This window comes from Balaenoptera ricei, chromosome 10 (genome assembly GCF_028023285.1).
Source record: "Balaenoptera ricei isolate mBalRic1 chromosome 10, mBalRic1.hap2, whole genome shotgun sequence".
NCBI classification, from domain to species: Eukaryota; Metazoa; Chordata; class Mammalia; order Artiodactyla; family Balaenopteridae; genus Balaenoptera; species Balaenoptera ricei.
In genome coordinates this window covers 5,830,688-5,848,238 of record NC_082648.1, presented here as the reverse complement: position 1 = coordinate 5,848,238, position 17,551 = coordinate 5,830,688, and the positions used below count along the sequence as shown (strand labels likewise).

Genomic DNA, 17,551 nt, shown 5'->3' with positions numbered 1-17,551 from the left:
GTTTAGTCTATGATGATTTTTTTTCTTTCTTTCTTTCTTTCTTTCTCTCTCTTTCTCTCTCTTTCTTTCTTTCTTTTTGGCTGTGTTGTGTCTTCGTTGCTGCACGCGGGCTTTCTCTAGTTGCGACGAGTGGGGGCTACTCTTCGTTGCGGTGCGCGGGCTTCTCGTTGCTGTGGCTTCTTTTGTTGTGGAGCACGGGCTCTAGAGCGCAGGCTCGGTAGTTGTGGCGCACGGGCTGAGTTCCTCCTTGGCCTGTGGGATCTTCCTGGACTAGGGCTTGAACCCATGCCCCCTGCATTGGCAGGCGGTTTCTTAACCACTGTGCCACCAGGGAAGTCCCTAAGCACCTGTTTTTAATTTTCCTGAGTATATACCTAGGAATGGAATTGCTGGGTAATATGGTGTTATATGTTTAACTTATTGAAGAACCACCAGACTATTTTCCACAAGAACTGCACCATTTCACATTCTCACCAACAATGTACGAGGTGAGGGATTCAATTTTTCCACAATCTCTCCAACACTTTTCGCTTCTTACTATATCCATCCTGATGAAGTGTGAAGTGGTATCTCGTGGTTTTGATTCACATGTCCCTGATAACTAATGATGCTGAGCATCTTTTCATGTATTTTTTGGCCCTTGTATATATCTTCTTTGGAGAAATGTCTATTCAAGTCTTTTGCCCATTCTATTTGGGTCATTTGTCTTTTTCTTTTAAATTTATTTATTTTATTCTTTTTTTTTTGGCTGTATTGGTTCTCCATTGCTGTGTGTGGGCTTTCTCTAGTTGCGGTGAGCGGGGGCTACTCTTCATTGCAGTGCGCAAGCTTCTCACTGCGGTGGCTTCTCTTGTTGCGGAGCGTGGGCTGTAGGCATGCGGGCTTCAGTAGTTGTGGCTCACGGGCTCTAGAGCGTAGGCTCAGTAGTTGTGGTGCACGGGCTTAGTTGCTCCGTGGCATGTGGGATCTTCCCAGACCAGGGCTTGAACCCGTGTCTCCTGCATTGGCAGGCAGATTCTTAACCACTACGCCACCAGGGGAGCCCTAGCTGTGCTTTTAAAGAACATTTGTTGGGACTTCCCTGGTGGTCCAGTGTCTAAGACTCCGTGCTCCCAGTGCAGGGGGCCCAGGTTTGATCCCTGGTCAGGGAACTAGATCCCGCATGCTGCAACTAAGAGGCACAGGCTGCAACTAAAAGAGCCCATGTGCTGCAACTAAAGATCCTGGGTGCTGCAACTAAGACCTGGCACAGCCAAATAAATAAATATTAAAAAAAGAAAAAGAACATTTGTTATATTTAACACAGCATTTGGAGATGTTTTGTAGTGGGTGGATTTTCAGGTTATCTATTAAAAAGAAAAGTTGGAAATGGAAATCCTTAAGTGGCTTTTCTGCTATATCATGCTAATTCTGCCTCTTCGGCCACTTCTTTCTTGGGAACATCTTCCTCTCCTGGGGCAGTAAAGGGAGTGGTGGGGTGTGAGGGGTGTGCGTGGGGAGGGGGAGGTTGGGGACAGAGGGTTTCCCAGACTTTTAGGGCAGGTGCCGTGACGTGGGAAGCAGCGGGGTGGGCTTCCTCACCGAGCTGTGTCTTAGGCTGCCTGTCACAGAGCCTGGGGTCCCAGCATGAGAGTCCCCATCCTCCTCTGTTTTGTTAGCTACCTCTTTTAGCAAGAATTAGTTTAGCAGATGATTAAGAATTAGGCTCCAGGGAATTAGAGGTTGGGAAGAAAGATTGGTGTGTGTGATGTGTATGTTTGTGGTGTGTGTTTGTGGTGGTGTATGTGTGTGTGTTGTATATATGGTGTGTGGTGTGTATGTGGTGTGTGCGTATGTTTGTGTGTATGTGATGTGTGGTGTGTGTATGGTGTGTGTGTGGTGTTTGTGGCGGTGTGTGTCTGTGTGTTGTATATATGGTGTGTGGTGTGTATGGGGTGCGTGCATATGTGATGTGTGGTGTGTGTATGGTGTGTGTGGTGTTTGTGGTGGTGTATGTCTGTGTGTTGTGTATATGGTGTATGGTGTGTGGTGTGTATGTGGTGTGTGTGTGGTGGTGTATGTGTGTGTTGTGTATATGGTGTATGGTGTGTGGTGTGCATGTGGTGTGTGTGTGGTGGTGTATGTGTGTGTTGTGTATATGGTGTATGGTGTGTGGTGTGCATGTGGTGTGTGTGTGGTGGTGTATGTGTGTGTTGTGTATATGTTGTGTATATAGTGTGTGTTGTGTGTGTGTTGTGTATATAGTGTGTGTTGTGTGTGTGTTGTGTGTATGTGTGTGTGTTGTGTATATAGTGTTTGTTGTGTGTGTGGTGGTGTATGTGTGTGTGTTGTGTATATAGTGTGTGTTGTGTGTGTTGTGTGTATGTGTGTGTTGTGTATATAGTGTTGTGTGTGTGTGTTGTGTGTATGTGTGTGTTGTGTATATAGTGAGTGTTGTGTGTGTGTTGTGTGTGTTGTGTATATAGTGTGTGTTGTGTATATAGTGTGTGTTGTGTGTGGTGTGTGTATGTGTGTGTGTTGTGTATATGGTGTGTGGTGTGTGTGTATTGTGTATATGATGTGTGTTGTGTGCATGGTGTGTGGTATGTGTGTGGTGTGTGTGTATGGTGTGTGTGTGGTGTTTGTGGTGGTGTATGTGTGTGTGTTGTGTATATGGTGTGTGGTGTGTGTGTGTGTGTGGTGCATGTGGTGTGTGTATTGTGTATATGATGTGTGTTGTGTGCATGGGGTGTGGTGTGTGTGTGGTGTGTGTGTATGGTGTGTGTGTGGTGTTTGTGGTGGTGTATGTGTGTGTGTTGTGTATATAGTGTGTGGGGTGTGTGTGTGTGTGTGTGTGTGTGTGTAAGGTCAGGGAGGAGTCAGGGCAGCAGAGGTGGTTGGAAGTGTCTTCGGGAAGAGTCCTAGCATCTGACGGTCCAGCCGTCATTTCAGGAAGGCCTGGACTAGAGACCAGGCCCCTCATCTTTAACTTGTCCGTTCTCTGGCCAGGACCCACACTGACGGTTCCCGTCGGGGCTGGGACCGGATCACTCACACCTAGCCGGACAGGAAGCATCAGCTCTCTCCTTCCTCTAGACATGGCCGCTAAATTGGCTCAGGTTGAGGTGTTTTTCCAAACTTCCCTGGAACTGGAGTCTGGCCCTGGAAACCGGATCCAAAAGCTCAGTTGCTCCAGTCTGGATTCTTCCCTGGCCTGCACCAGCCTGCCCCGGACAGCCAGCCTTCCTGGTCCTGCCGTCTGTGGGGCACTGTCTGAGGGGGGACCCGCGCCTGTGTAGGGGCGCCAGGAGGGCCAGGCAGCTCCTTAGGGCAGCTGCTAGGAAGTCTCCCACCAAAGCGTTCAAAGCCTTATCGCCTTGGAGGTGTTTCTAATACCATTTCCGTACATTGTTTCCTCTCGGTCATTAGGAGGAGGCCTATCCCCTGTGGTGGCAGCTCACAGCTATTGTGGTGGGAAAGGGGGGGCTGACGGACGTCACAGCTTGGGCTTTATCTCCCCTCGGCCCAGGGTGTCCACAGCCCGGGGGTCACTCACCAGCAAGACAGTCCCAAGCCACAGAAGGTCCTGGAGAGCATGGCCTAGGTCTGGCGGCACCACTGTGGAGGCTGAGTTTCCCGAGGGACCTTGGAGTCACCCGCAGCCCCCATTTGCAGGGGAAGGTATGGTCTTTGGGGAAGAGGGCTGGCTCATAGTGGGAGGAAGATGCAGGACTGATCCCCACCCCTGGGGAGCTGGGGTTCTCCATCCCTGGGCTAGCTTGGGGGGTGATTCACAGCCAGGGACCCTCCCAACGCCACCTCCTCCACTTGCCTCTGGAGGTCCTGTGGCTGCTTCCGCTCTTGCCTGGGCTTTACTGCTTGTAATACTTGACCAGATGGGACAGGAGTGAGCTCTGCCCTCACCTCTGGGTACCTTCTGGAAGCAGCCTGGTGTACCTGTGTGTTGGGCACCTGCTTTAAGACCAAGCCTTGGCCATATCAGACATTAGAGTGTTCCTTCCACAGATACATCATGGATGGGGTTTACCTCTCCCTTGTTTGGCTGGATGGGGCAGTGGGTGGTAAAGGAGCTCCCCACCCCCAGGGAATCTCAGGTGACAGACTCTGCACTTAATTTTGCAGCTTTTCCAGAGGAGGGAGCTGTGCCCGGGGCCCTAAGGGACTCGGGGTATGCTGTGCCAGCCAGGGTCAGTTGTCCTTTTCTGGGGCGGCCACACCACAGGGAACCTTGCCCACCACCCAGGGCTGCTGGACTGCTGTCTGTTTATCAGGTCAACTCAGCAAATGTTGCCTGAACACCTCCTGGGTGCTGCGCACTGTGCTAGGTGCTGGGTTGGGGATGAGAGAGGAGTTGGTGTACACTGTGGGTGATTGACCAGAAAGCCTGGTTCCTGAGTGTTCTCAGAGCCTGGCGCCCGGGGTAGGAGCAGAAGCGAGACGGTTCCTACTCCCCAGTTTGCTGCCGAGCGTGAGAGGATGAAGAGGAGGAGGGAATGAGGTGCCCCCGGCTCTGAGCGGCCGCGGGAGCTCAGGCGATGACACCTGGGGGCGTGTGGAGGCCAAGGCAGGGCTTTCCCCTCGGTGTGCAGCAGGGACCACTGTTTGGGGAAGGGTGCCCGGGGTCCTGGATCACAGTGATTGTTACTCTTTGGGCCTGGCCACAGGCTTTTTTGGGGACCAGCAGTCCATGTTTAAGGGGCAGATGAGAGTGATTCTCTTCTCTTGCTTGAAAAAAATTCTCCCCACTTCATGCATGGCCAGGAGCACATAGCACCAGCCACCTGTGTGACCAGTGATCGCGAGCTCAACTCTCCTGCTTCTCCGCAGATGATCCCTGCCAGGCTCGCGAGGTTGCTGCTCGCTCTGGCCCTCACCTTGCCAGGTAGGTCCAAAGGTGCTGCCACTCTTCACTCCTGCCTCAGGGCCATTGGGAACCACCCCCTGCCAGGGAGGTGTGTCTGGAGCCCACCTGTGTGCCCCGCCCCACGTTCGGCTCATGCTGGGGCTGCCGGAGTCACTGGTTCCCTGGTTAATTCCTCTTATGAAGTTTCTGCAGAGCCCACTGCCCTGGACTTGTGTTTCTCAAGGACCAGGTGCCTGTAAATGTCTTCTCCAATTGGGGAACTAAGAAGCACCAGGGCCACACAGAACAGTCCTGTATGCTGGGGATGGAGGATGGGGAAGAAGGAATCCAAGACTTGGGCAGATTATTAGCTTTAGAATAGATTGTGGAGCTCATCTAGTTGTACAGGTGTACATCTGATAGTACCGATGAAGAGACTGAGGGTCAGAGAGGAAAAATGACTGCTCCAAAGTCACACAGAACCAAAATCAGAGGCCAGCTCTCCCTCACTGTACAACACTACCCTCCTTCCCTCACTGAGATGCTGAGTCTGTGAAAGGCAAGGGGGACCCTTTTCTGACCCTAGGCTCCATTTAGATGACTAGGCCAGCAGCGTCCAGCCTGCAGCTCACAGGTTGGTCTGGGGCAAAATATACATTCGTCATACCCTCTGCATCTTCCTACTAGGTGTGTTCTGTGCCAGGGGATCCAGAAAACGTAGAGATTGACAGCTGTGGTTTCCACCTGCCAACACACACACACACACACACACACACACACACACACTGTGAGAGTGGCAGGAGATAGCATATGACCCTGCAGGAGTCAATACTTCACAGATTCTATGTGTCAGGCACACAGGTTGATCTGTTTAGAATTCAATATATTCAAGATATACCAGTAGATTAATGTAGAAGGATGCTCATTACAATCTATGTACATATCAGAAAACTGGAAAATGCTAGAACCTATACCAAATACATTTAGATGCAAAATATAATGCAGCCACCAAAAATGTTTTGTAAGTATGGCATGATAAATATGATAAATTCTTTACAATATATTGAGAAATAAACAGGTTATAAACAGTTTGTTCAGCACGCTGACAAATTTGCAAAAAATCTGTAACTGTATATACACAGTAAAATAGAAATAAAAGATAAACGCTAAAACGTTAACTCTAGTTATTGCTGAATGTTGGTTACAGATGATTTTAATTTCTTTTTATTATTCTTCCATAGTCTCCAAATCCTCTCTAATGAGCATGCAGTACGTTTAAAATCAGTGAATATATGTCATTAAAATGAATAGGTTTCCTGAAGAACAGTTCCTCCATTATTGCTGAGTCCTGGGTCATATTTTGGGGCTGAAAGCAACAGCTTTACTGTCATTGAGGATGGAAAGTTCTTCCCCGGAGCCTGATTTCTAACAGACGCAGCCTCGTTTCTACCAGGCTGCAGTGGTTTGGGCTGGTGGTGCCAGCTGTGCTCACGTGTGGCCTTTCCCTCCAGGGGCCCTTTGTGGAGAAGGCACTCTTGGCAGGTCGTCGATGGCCCGCTGCAGCCTCTTCGGGGGCGACTCCATCAACACCTTTGACGAGAGCATGTACAGCTTCGAGGGAAGCTGCAGTTACCTCCTGGCGGGGGACTGCCAGACACACGCCTTCTCGCTCATAGGTGAGCCCAGGCCCTGAGGGGGGGAACTCAGAGGCGGGTGGGGAGTGGGAACAGCACAGCTCAGCCCTGGCAGGTGAGGGCCTTGGGGATTGCGGGTTGGGATTTCCTACTCTTAGGACAGGGCCTGAGCGGAGAGCGTGGTGGGGAACGGCCTCTCCACGACGTGGGGATTCCCTCGGCTTCCCCCCGGGCCTCTACCCGTGGGAACCTGGTGGATGGAGAGAGTCTTCGTGCTTCTCCAGTGGTTGAGTCTGTTGCTCTGGGTCCAGGCAATGCTCCGGAAGCCCCGAAGCGTCGAGAGAATTGATGACCCAGAAGGTGGTTTTTAATAACAAAAGCCTGTAGAAAAGGGAAGGAAGGTTGCATGTTCTTGCTGGAATTCAGAGTATCAGCTGATGTTGAGCACCTCCTGTGTTCCTGGCAAAGTGCTGGTATCATGCCCGTGTTATCTCTGCCCCCCTGCGGCACATCAGGCTCACCTGGAGGCTGGTTAAAACAGAGTGCTGGGGTCCCCCATCCCTCCCACCCGGCCCAAGGTTTCTAAGTCAGTGGATCTGGAGTGGGGCCTGAAATGTTCATCCTTAACAAGTTCCCAGCTGCTGCTGCTGGTTTGGGGCCCCAAGTTTGAGAAGCACAGGCCTGGGGAACAGTGGAGTGCAAGACTGGGTCATGGGGGGAGGCTGATGGGGCTAAGTCTTGCTGTCTGATGGGGGAGTTTGTTTCTTGATTCAGCAGGCGACGAGGGGCTAGTGTAGAGCCTCAGCAGAAACAGGTTCTTTGCCAAGATGCTTCTGAAAGGGGGAGAAGCGGGATGCAGGGTGGCCTTGGCCATGGTAACCAGGCGGGTGATGAAAAGGACCAGAGACACCCCTAGGGCATGATAAGTTGAGGAAGTCATCCTGAACTCTGAACTCTGGGGACCCGTCTTGCTTCAGAGGCAGCAATGGAGAGAAAAAGCACCCCCTCACCTTCCCTGGGAAGCTGAAGGCCCCAGGTCCTTCCTCCTCAGGTGGTCCCAATGTTTATTTCAGTGGATTTCTCCACCTTAAAAGTCACAGTGCATTTGTTTTGCTTGCTTTTTAAGAGTCCACATGTGAGATCGTACAGTATTTGTCTCTCCTTGTCTTATTTCACTTAGCACAGTGCCTCCAGGGTCCATCCACGTTGTCACAAATGTACCGTGGGCACTTGGGGGCATGTCTGTCAAAGTCAGGGTAACACTGACTCCTCTTCCTCACATCCACGCGGGTTGGTGTCAGAAGTCTGGCCTCTCTGGCCATCCTTCTCTGGGTTTCAGGGGCCAAGGAGGAATGGAAGGGCTCTCTAGTTCAGAGCATCTCCGTGGGATACCCCCTCTGCGTCCTCCTCCTTTTCTTACAACAATTTGCTCTTGTCAAGTGTCAATTTTCTGGCAGGTAGTTGGCTTAAGTCAGGCTATAGGTCAATCCCATTTCAATGTAGATTGGTTTAATTCCCACCCCAAATCGTGCTGCTAACATCAGAGAGCACGGGCGGCTACTTCTTCTGTTTTTGGGGGTGAGAGTGGGGTGTTGGCAGGAGAGGGATAATCTGAGGAGCTGGGCCCGGCAGGGTGGGCTGGCACTGCTGCTCTGGGGGCCGGAGGTGCCAAGGGGCGCAGCACCCCTGGACACTGCCGTTCCATCCTGCAGGCACGGCTGTGCCCTCCCACACGTCTCTGCTCTATTGTTCTCCAATGACATCCTGTTTCCTCGCTTCTAAATTGCAAGTTCCCGTTCCTCTCCTGTGAACCTTGTTCACATCCTGGGTAAAGTGTTTGTGTCCGAGCATGAAGGGCCACCTGGTGCCAAGGCGAGGCCCCTTGCCCTGGTTGTTGGCTCCCGGTCCGGCAGGCTCCATCCAGGGTCCCAGGTCAAGGCTTCTAGCCGGCCAGCACGGGGACCCGGGAGAGACCTCGGGAGTTCTGGTGGCCCCTGAGCCACCCTGCGGGAAGTGGCTCCCAAAGCAGCCCCGAGAGAGTCACGGACAACCAGCAAGGTTCTGAGTGAGCTCCCCAGCCTGAGCCTCTGCCTCCCCATCAGTATGTGGTCAGGTCACACCAGATCGCTGTTGTGCAGCTTTTGGACGATGATCACCTGCATCAGAATCACAGGAGTGGAGGATGGAGTGTTTGTTAGAAACACAGAGTAGTGATTCCCACACTCTAGACTCAGAGGAAGCACTCGGGTCTGACTCTGTTTCCAGCTGCCACCTGCTTACCTGAATGCTCCTTGCTCACCTGGGGGAGGCCTTGTTCCCTTACTTAGAGCCTCAGTTCCTGAATTCAAGAGGCCAGACTGGAGATGGGGCCGTGGGAAGAGCTTCCCTGGCTTGCCTCTGGGATGGACACCTCGCCCATCTTCTGGCAGATACAGGAAGTGCGGGCCGGCAGGTCTGCGGACTGTGGGAGTGTCCTCCCGCCCCGGGGCTTGCTGGCAGTTTCTTTTCTTTTTTTTTGGCGGCACCTCGTGGCTTGTGGGATATTTAGTTCCCTGACGAGGGATTGAACCCAGGCCCTCGGCAGTGAGAGCGCGGAGTCCTAACCACTGGACCGCCAGGGAAGTCCGTCGCTGGCAGTTTCTAATGGCTCATCTTCCTGATGGCTGCACATCATCAGATGCCCTCCTGAATTCTGCAGGGAGGGAAGGAAGCAAATAAAACATAAGGCTGATGGAGAGTTCTCTCCTGCACTAGTGGTTAACTGAATCCTGAGCACTCAGACGCCCCGTTAGGTGGCTTTGTGTTACAAAGGGAGGTTTGGACTTGGAGTTAGAAAACCCTGATGTGGGCTCTGCGCGTGTTAGCGGTGTAAACCAATAGTTCTCAACCAGGGTGATTTTTTTCCCCCAGAGCACATTTGGTTGTGTCTAGAGACATTTTAGATTGTCACAGCTTGGGGGGTGGAGGCTAGTGTCATCTGATAGATAGAAGCCAGGGATACGGCTAATTATCCTACGTGCACAGAGTGGCCACCACAACAAAGAAGTATCTGGCCCGCAGTGTTAATAGCGCCGAGGTGGAGAAAGCCTGTTGTAAACTTGGGCCTCAGTTTCTCCAACTGTAGAATGGAGTCAGTATAGATCAGTGTTTTGCAAACTGAGTCACAACATATGGGTCATAAAATGAATGGAATGGTTGTAACCAGCATGAACAAAAATTACGGGGAACAGAATAGAAGACATCAGAAAGTACCAGAGCACCTGGCACAGGGTTAGGGTAGGGATGTTATGTGAAACGTGTATGGTGCATGCACTGGGTCATGAAGTTACTGGCATTTTTACTCCACTTTCTGAGCAAAAATGTTCTTTCTTAAAATTTTATTTTTTATTGAAGTATAGTTAAATTACAGTGTTGTGTTAATTACTGCTGTACAGCAAAGTGACTCAGTTATACATATATATTCTTTTTCATATTCTTTTCCATTATAGTTTATCACAGTGTATTGCATATAGTTCCCTGTGCTCTACAGTATAGTTGTTTAGCCACTCTCTATTTAATAGTTTGCATCTACTAACCCCAAACTCCCAATCTTTCCCTCCCCCTACCTCGGCCACCACACGTCTGTTCTCTATTTCTGGGAGTCTGTTTCTGTTTCTTAGGTAGTCTCATTTGTGTCGTATTTTAGATTCCACGTATAAGCGATATCATATGGTATTTGTCTTTCTCTTTCTGACTTACTTCGCTTAGTAGGATAATCTCTAGGTCCATCCATGTTGCTGCAAATGGCATTATTTTATTCTTTTTTGATGGCTGAGTAGTATTCCATTATATATATATGTGCCACATCTTCTTTATCCATTCATCTGTCGATGGACATTTAGGTTGCTTCCATGTCTTGGCTATTGTGAGTAGTGCTGGTATGAATATAGGGGTGCATGTATCTTTTTGAATTATAGTTTTGTCTGGATATATGTGAGCAAAAACGTTTTAAAGCCACTTGTTTAGATGGTCTCCAAGCTCCTTCATGCTGCCGTGGTATGCTTTTCTGAAGTCTCCTCCTTCCAAACCTCCCCTTGCTGCCCCTGCCTTGGGTGTGGAATTCCACAGGGTCCTGCAGTTCTGTCCTCACCGAGTGTCCTGATCCCGGCATCTCTACCCCCACCTCCACCAACGGGCTGCTGCCTTACGCAGTGCTGGGCTCTGGGTGCCCTTGGCAGGCTCCTCAGCTTCCAGATGCCATCGCTCCTGGGGCCATGCAGAGCCCACCCTTCAGACGCTTAAACCAGCCCCCGGTCTGAGTCCCAATCCCGTCGTCACTCACCAGCTGTGTGACGACGGGCAAGTGACACCGAGTGTCAGCTACCTGGTGGACCCAGGTCCCACGGGCTCTGGAGTCAGGCTGTATCACCTTTTACCTGGAAGAGATGGGAGCTCCCATGCACCCCAACCGTGGGAGGCTCGGGGCTCTGTCACATTCTCCTGGTTCCCTTTTGATTGACTTCCTGCTGGAGTCTTGGCTGGCCCAGCCTGCAGGCCCTTCTTTCCTAGTGGTAGTGACCTCTCGGCTTCCCCACGGCACCTGTTCAGCCCTGCTTCCCACGGAACAAGGGACTGTTGAGGTGATCTTACATCCTTGAAAGCCTTGAAGGCAACTGCAGGATGGTGGTTCACCCCAAGCTGGCTGATTGCGGGCAGCGTTCCCCACCCACTCTCCAGCAAACACCGCCACCCCGCCTCCTGCCCCACCCCTGGCTCGCTGCCTAGCTCTCTCAGGCACCCTTTCTGAATCCCCGTGATGGGGAGGGAGCACCTTTGAGGAGAGGTGCCCAGGGCTCCTCTCCTGTTTCCAGGAGGGAGATGCCCCTAGCTCAAGGTGATGTACGGGCTGAGTTGCCTAGTGAAGCAGGGGCAGAACCCTCCAGCCCTCTTGAGACTGGGGATGGATAGGAATTGTACTGGTGAGGAGGAGGTGGGTTCTGTGGCCGGGAGGAGACCCCAACCTCTTGGGCTCATTGCACCTCTGCCAGCAGGCACGTGGTGAATGGAGCTCCCTCCAGGCTGGGGTGTGGTGGTCAGGGTCAGCCCCAGCAGAGGCCGGGGAGGGGTTCAGTCTTTGGCCCACTGTGAATGTCGAGGGGCTGGGAAGGCAAACTGCAAACTGAAGCCTGTTGCCGGGCTCTCCCATTTGTTTGCGTTTCCCAGCATTTTATTATGGAAAATTTCAAACATACGGAAAAGTTGAAAGAATAGGACAATGAACACCCCTATACCCACCACTCAGACTCTACCATTAACATGTGAGTTTATTTGTCCCATCACTTATTTTTGTTTTTCTTCGGCTAATTTCTTGCTGTCAGAAAGTCTGTTCAACTTTTGAAAAATTTGCTTGCTACAAAAACTGTTGGAAGTGAAAATGCAGTTCGGACAAGACTCCTCAATGGGACAGGACAAAACCCTTCCCCGCAGTTGGCATCTCCTTTAACCCCTGCCAGCGTTGGTCTGGGGCCCGGCAGATTGTGGCTTGTGGGCTGTGGGTGGCCTCTGGGCCTTTCCTGGTGGCCCCTGAGCTACTAACGGTATATCATTCAAGACTCTATTCTTAGACTGGGCTTGTTAGTTACATGCCACGGCCCTCACTGAAATCTTACCAGAAGCAAGTCTATTTTCTGGCTAATTCTGGTTGGTTTGTGTGTGTGTGTGTGTGTGTGTGTGTGTGTGTGTGTGTGTGTATACCAGGTGTCGCTGTCCTCCAGCAGCCTGGGTCCAGCTCAAGCCCCGGTTGGAGGACAACTCCTTCCAGACCTCTGCTGGGCTGTCCTGAGACCACCCTTCTTAGCTCGCTTTATCAGTGGCCCCAGCCGTGGCAGCTGCACGTCACGTCAACAGACCTTCCGAGCCTCCTGCACTTGGTTCCATAGATATTCTTGCCTTCTCTCTTTCTTTTTTTAAAATTTATTTTATTTATTTATTTTTGGCTGCGTTGGGTCTTCGTTGCTGCGCGCGGGCTTTCTCTAGTTGCGGCGAGCGGGGGCTACTCTTCATTGTGGTGCGCGGGCTTCTCATTGCGGTGGCCTGTCTTGTTGCAGAGCACGGGCTCTAGGTGCGCGGGCCTCAGTAGTTGTGGCACGCGGGCTCAGTAGCTGTGGCTCGCGGGCTCTAAAGCGCAGGCTCAGTAGTTGTGGCGCACGGGCTTAGTTGCTCCACGGCATGTGGGATCCTCCCGGACCAGGGCTCGAACCCATGTCCCCTGCCTTGGCAGGTGGTTTCTTAACCACTGCGCCACCAGGGAAGCCCCTTGCCTTCTCTTCTGCTGAGGAGCTGGAGCTACAGTCCCCTGACCCTTCCAGGAGCAGGCACATGTCCTCATTTCCAAGCTTAACCTTTCCACCTGGGTCCCCGCCCCGTTTCTTCGGGAGCATGAAGGCGTGGCGCCCCCAACTTTGACCCCTGTTTCTCCAGCATCTTCCCTCTCTGTCTTCACTGGCTGCCCTCATCTTCCCTATTTCCATCAACTTCTCAGTCTCAAAGGCTTGAGACGCAGACCACACTGTTCCTTCTGGATCCTTCATCTCCTGTGGCCACTCAGTTATCTTTGAAAACCAATAGCCCAGCACAGACGCCTGTTCTCCGGACAAGCAGTGGGGTTGTTAGGTCTTCATTAAGCTGCAAAAGTGTCTCTTCCTGTTTTCCCGCTTTCATGTCAACTGCCATCACCCTTGCCTCTGCGTTTGCCCCCCACAACGGGAACGTCAGAGACCATTTGATCATGTGTTTGGCTATTCAAACATCTCTAATGGCAACATCTGTGTCCTTATTAAGTTCCCCGCATGGAGTGAGGCATTTTACCTGTGGTATCTCTAAACCTCTCCCAGAGAAGCGAATTCAGTACAGTGAGGAGAGACTCACGAATCTCCATTTTATTTATTTTTTTTTGAATTTTTACCAAAGTATAGTTGATTTACAATGTTGTGTTAACTTCTGCTGTATAGCCAATTGACTCAGTTATACATGTATGTGTATTCCTTTTCATATTCTTTTCCGTTATGGTTTATCATAGGATATTGAATATAGTTCCCTGTGCTCTATAGTAGGACCTTGCTGTTTATCCATTCTATACATACCAGTTTGCATTTGCTAATCCCAAACTTCTAATCCTTCCTTCCCTCCCTCCCCCGGCAACCACAAGTCTGTTCTCTATGTCTGTGAGTCTGTTTCTGTTTCGTAGGTAGGTTCATTTGTGTCATATTTTAGATTCCACGTGTAAGTGATATCATATGGTATTTGTCTTTTCTCTTTCTTACTTCGCTTAGTAGGATAATCTCTAGGTCCATCCATGTTTCTGCAAATGGCATGATTTTGCTCTTTTTTATAGCTGAGTTGTATTTCATTGTGTATATATATATATATATATATATATATATATATATACACACACACACAACACATCTTCTTTATCCGTTCATCTGTTGATGGACATTTAGGTTGCTTCCATATCTTGGCTATTGTGAATAGTGCCATAATGAACATAGGGGTGCATGTATCTTTTCGAATTATAGTTTCGTCTGGGTATATGCTCAGGAGTGGGATCACTGGATCATATGGCAACTCTATTTTTAGTTTTTTGAGGAACCTCGTACTGTTTTCCACAGTGGCTGAACCACTTTGCATTCCCACCAACAGTGTAGGAGGGTTCCCTTTCTAAGAGAACATTTTAAATAACACATCCCAGAGTTCCTGTCACCAATAACTCACATTGTGGCTTTGATTCACTGCCTCAGAATGCATTCGACTCATGCTTATTTTATCTTTATACTTCGATTGTAAACTCCCAGAAGGAAGGGGTCAGAATTTTACATTTCTCTTTTGAGAAATATAAGAGACTACTAGAGGGCTATGTATCCAGAAGGCACTCAGTAAATATTTTTAGATGAATGGAAAGATGAGTGAGCCAATGAGATTTTTAGGGAAATTTTTGTTGTCCATTTGTTAAATCTTTGAGGGGAGTTTTCCACTGAGATAAGATTATAGAGATGATGATTATAAATAAATGTATTCACTTTTTGGGAGTAATAATTGCTACCCAGTTTAAATAATTCTTTTCTCTTTCAGGGGACTTCCAAGATGGCAAGAGAGTGAGCCTCTCCGTGTATCTTGGGGAATTTTTCGATATCCACGTGTTTGTCAATGGTACTGTGCTGCAGGGGGACCAGAGGTAAGTCGGAGCCCAGAAAGTTCAAATTAGAAGGGACCCTGATAATTCCCCTGTACTCCCCCATCGTCTTTCAGATGAAGCAACAGGGCCCAGAGAGAGGAAGTAGGTGTGCCCAGAGGAAGTGAGCAGGGTGGGCGAGAGTGGGATGTCCCAACGCTTGGACTAGGCCCGCAGCCTCTGCTCCTCGGTCTGAACCCTGCAGCATGGTCGGGTTGAAGGGTGGAGGGACATCCAGAAAATGGACGAGAAGGCCACTTCCTGAGTTCCTCCTGTCCGTCCAGGGTCTCCATGCCCTATGCCTCCAAAGGGCTGTACCTAGAAACTGAGGCTGGGTACTACAAGCTGTCCAGCGAGGCCTACGGCTTTGTGGCCAGGATTGATGGCAGCGGCAACTTTCAAGTCCTGCTGTCAGACAGACACTTCAACAAGACCTGTGGGCTGTGCGGCAACTTTAACATCTTTGCCGAAGATGACTTCCGGACTCAAGAAGGTAGGCTTTTCTGGCACACCGTTTCCCGAACGCATGGCTGTGCTGTCCTGCTCACCAGTCTTCACTATGACTCTTCCCCTGGCGTTCCAGCCTCCCCAAGACCTCAGCTCAACTTATCCCGCCAACCTTATCTCTTAGTGTTCTACTTCGCTGCCTAGACCCCCCGGCAAATCAGATCTTGGGGGCTCCTCAGACCTGACTTTGTTCAACCTTGAATTACCCATGTGGCAGATGGTTGATAAATGTTGGATGGTTTGAACAGATCCTCCTGAGCCACTGTGATGGAACTTTGAGGATGAAATCTATAAAGGGTGATCCTGGGACTTCCCTGGTGGTCCAGTGGTTAGGACTCTGTGTTTCCACTGCTGGGGGCCTGGGTTCGATCCCTGGTTGGGGAACTAAGATCCTGCAAGCCACGCAGTGTGGCCAAAAAGAAAGGGTGGTCCTCTACACTGTCCAAAAAGGCTAGTTTATGTGGGTGTGCGTGCATGTGTGTGTTCACAAGCAATAGGAAGTAATATGGACAATGCGAAAACCACTGCTAATCTTTATTCTTCTTCTGATAATTTCAATTACATAAACATTTAAGTAGGGATGTTCTTTTGCAAAAGCTGAACATTTGTGTATAAGTTCTCCTTCTTTTTTATGGTTAAGGGGTAAGTGTGTAGAGAAACAGTTGATTATTCCTTTCATTGGACTGGAAAATAGTAAGATCATTTGTTTCTGTCTTCTCCAGCCCTGATTTCTTAAACTTTTTATTGTTCAATATGTACATTTGAGTCTATCAACTTTCCTTAAATACTGCCTTAGCTGTATCACACCAACTTTGATAGGTAAATATTTTCATTTTCATTGAGTTCTATGAATTTTCTACTGCCATTCTGAGTTTTTTCTCAACCTATTAAATGTGCTTAAAATTTTTAAATGTTTAGAATTTTAAAAGCTATCTTTTGCAACTAAATTGATTTCTGATTTAAATTAGAAATCTGGGGAGATTTATTTGTGGCCTAGTACATGATCTTTTGCAATTGTTCTACGTATGCTCCAACAGAATGTTTTCTTATTTATTTATTTATTTAATCTCAGTGGAATCTACGGTACAAGGTGTTTATTAGAGATCAATATCGAAAGGAAGGGGAGGAAGGAGAGCTGAGCAGAGGGAGAGCTCTAGAGCAAGGACTGCCCCTCAGAATGTTCCATACCAGGCTAAGATGTCTGGGCCCCATTTGCTCACTGCATACGGACTGCCTCTAGAAGGGTATGACATCAGGAGGTAGTTCTCTGTAGCTGAGACAGACTCTGAAGAGCAAATCAAGTCTTCCGTGAAAGGGATCTGGGTAGCGCATCTCTGTTTCTACCTCAGGTGGGTTGCAAGATTTTGGGCCAAATGTGTGAAGCAGGGCCTCATCCAGCGAAGATTACTGGTAATTGAAGTAGCCAACTATTAGTTCTTTGCCACCAGCATCAGCATGATAAAGCCATTTCTCTGTCATTACAAATATAAAACAATTTTCGGTGGTAAAAAGATAATGAATTATGGTCCTATCACATTGGTCATATGGGTGTAAACACCTGGGCTGGACAACAATGTCATAGATACATTTGCCTTTGGAATTAAGTGTTGGATATATTTTACATCTGAAGAAAAAGAAGAAAATAAATTGAAATATAAGACAAGAAAAAAATTATCTCAGAATGCAAATTGCTTCTTTATTTTAAAGTCTATTTTATCTGATATGAGGATTGCTACTCCAGCTTTCTTTTGATTTCCATTTGCGTGGAATATCTTTTTCCATGCCCTCACTTTCAGTCTGTATGTGTCCCTAGGTCTGAAGTGGGTCTCTTGTAGACAGCATATAGATGGGCCTTGTTTTTGTATCCATTCAGTGAGCCTGTGTCTTTTGGTTGGAGCATTTAATCCATTCACATTTAAGGTAATTATCAATATGTATGTTCCTATTGCCATTATCTTAATTGTTTTGGGTTTGTTTTTGTAGGTCCTTTTCTTCTCTTGTGTTTCCCACTTAGAGAAGTTCCTTTAGCATTTGTTGTAGAGCCGGTTTGGTGGTGCTGAATTCTCTTAGCTTTTGCTTGTCTGTAAAGCTTTTGATTTCTCCATCGAATCTGAATGAGATCCTTGCCGGGTAGAGTAGTCTTGGTTGTAGGTTCTTCCCTTTCATCGCTTGAAATATATCTTGCCACTTCCTTCTGGCTTGCAGAGTTTCTGCTGAGAAATGAGCTGTTAACCTTATGGGAGTTCCCTTGTATGTTATTTGTTGTTTTTCCCTTGCTGCTTTTAATAATTTTTCTTTGTCTTTAATTTTTGTCAGTTTGATTACTATGTGTCTCAGTGTGTTTCTCCTTGGGTTTAT

General features: G+C 48.9%; 1 protein-coding gene across 4 annotated transcripts in view; it reads left to right on the top strand.

Annotated features, from left to right (window-relative positions):
• VWF (von Willebrand factor) overlaps positions 1-17,551 on the top strand; it is a 161,112-nt gene that overhangs the window by 20,617 nt on the left and 122,944 nt on the right. For 2 of the 4 annotated variants that reach the window (XM_059935147.1, XM_059935148.1), the window contains 5 exons: positions 3,509-3,660; positions 4,762-4,882; positions 6,355-6,519; positions 14,587-14,689; positions 14,971-15,179. In XM_059935147.1, coding sequence (XP_059791130.1) covers positions 4,828-4,882; positions 6,355-6,519; positions 14,587-14,689; positions 14,971-15,179 — 532 coding nt within the window. In that variant the 5' untranslated portion in view covers positions 3,509-3,660; positions 4,762-4,827. Of the gene's footprint in view, positions 1-3,374; positions 3,661-4,761; positions 4,883-6,354; positions 6,520-14,586; positions 14,690-14,970; positions 15,180-17,551 lie in introns of those variants that run through there. The other 2 variants (XM_059935150.1, XM_059935149.1) reach the window with 2 other exon arrangements.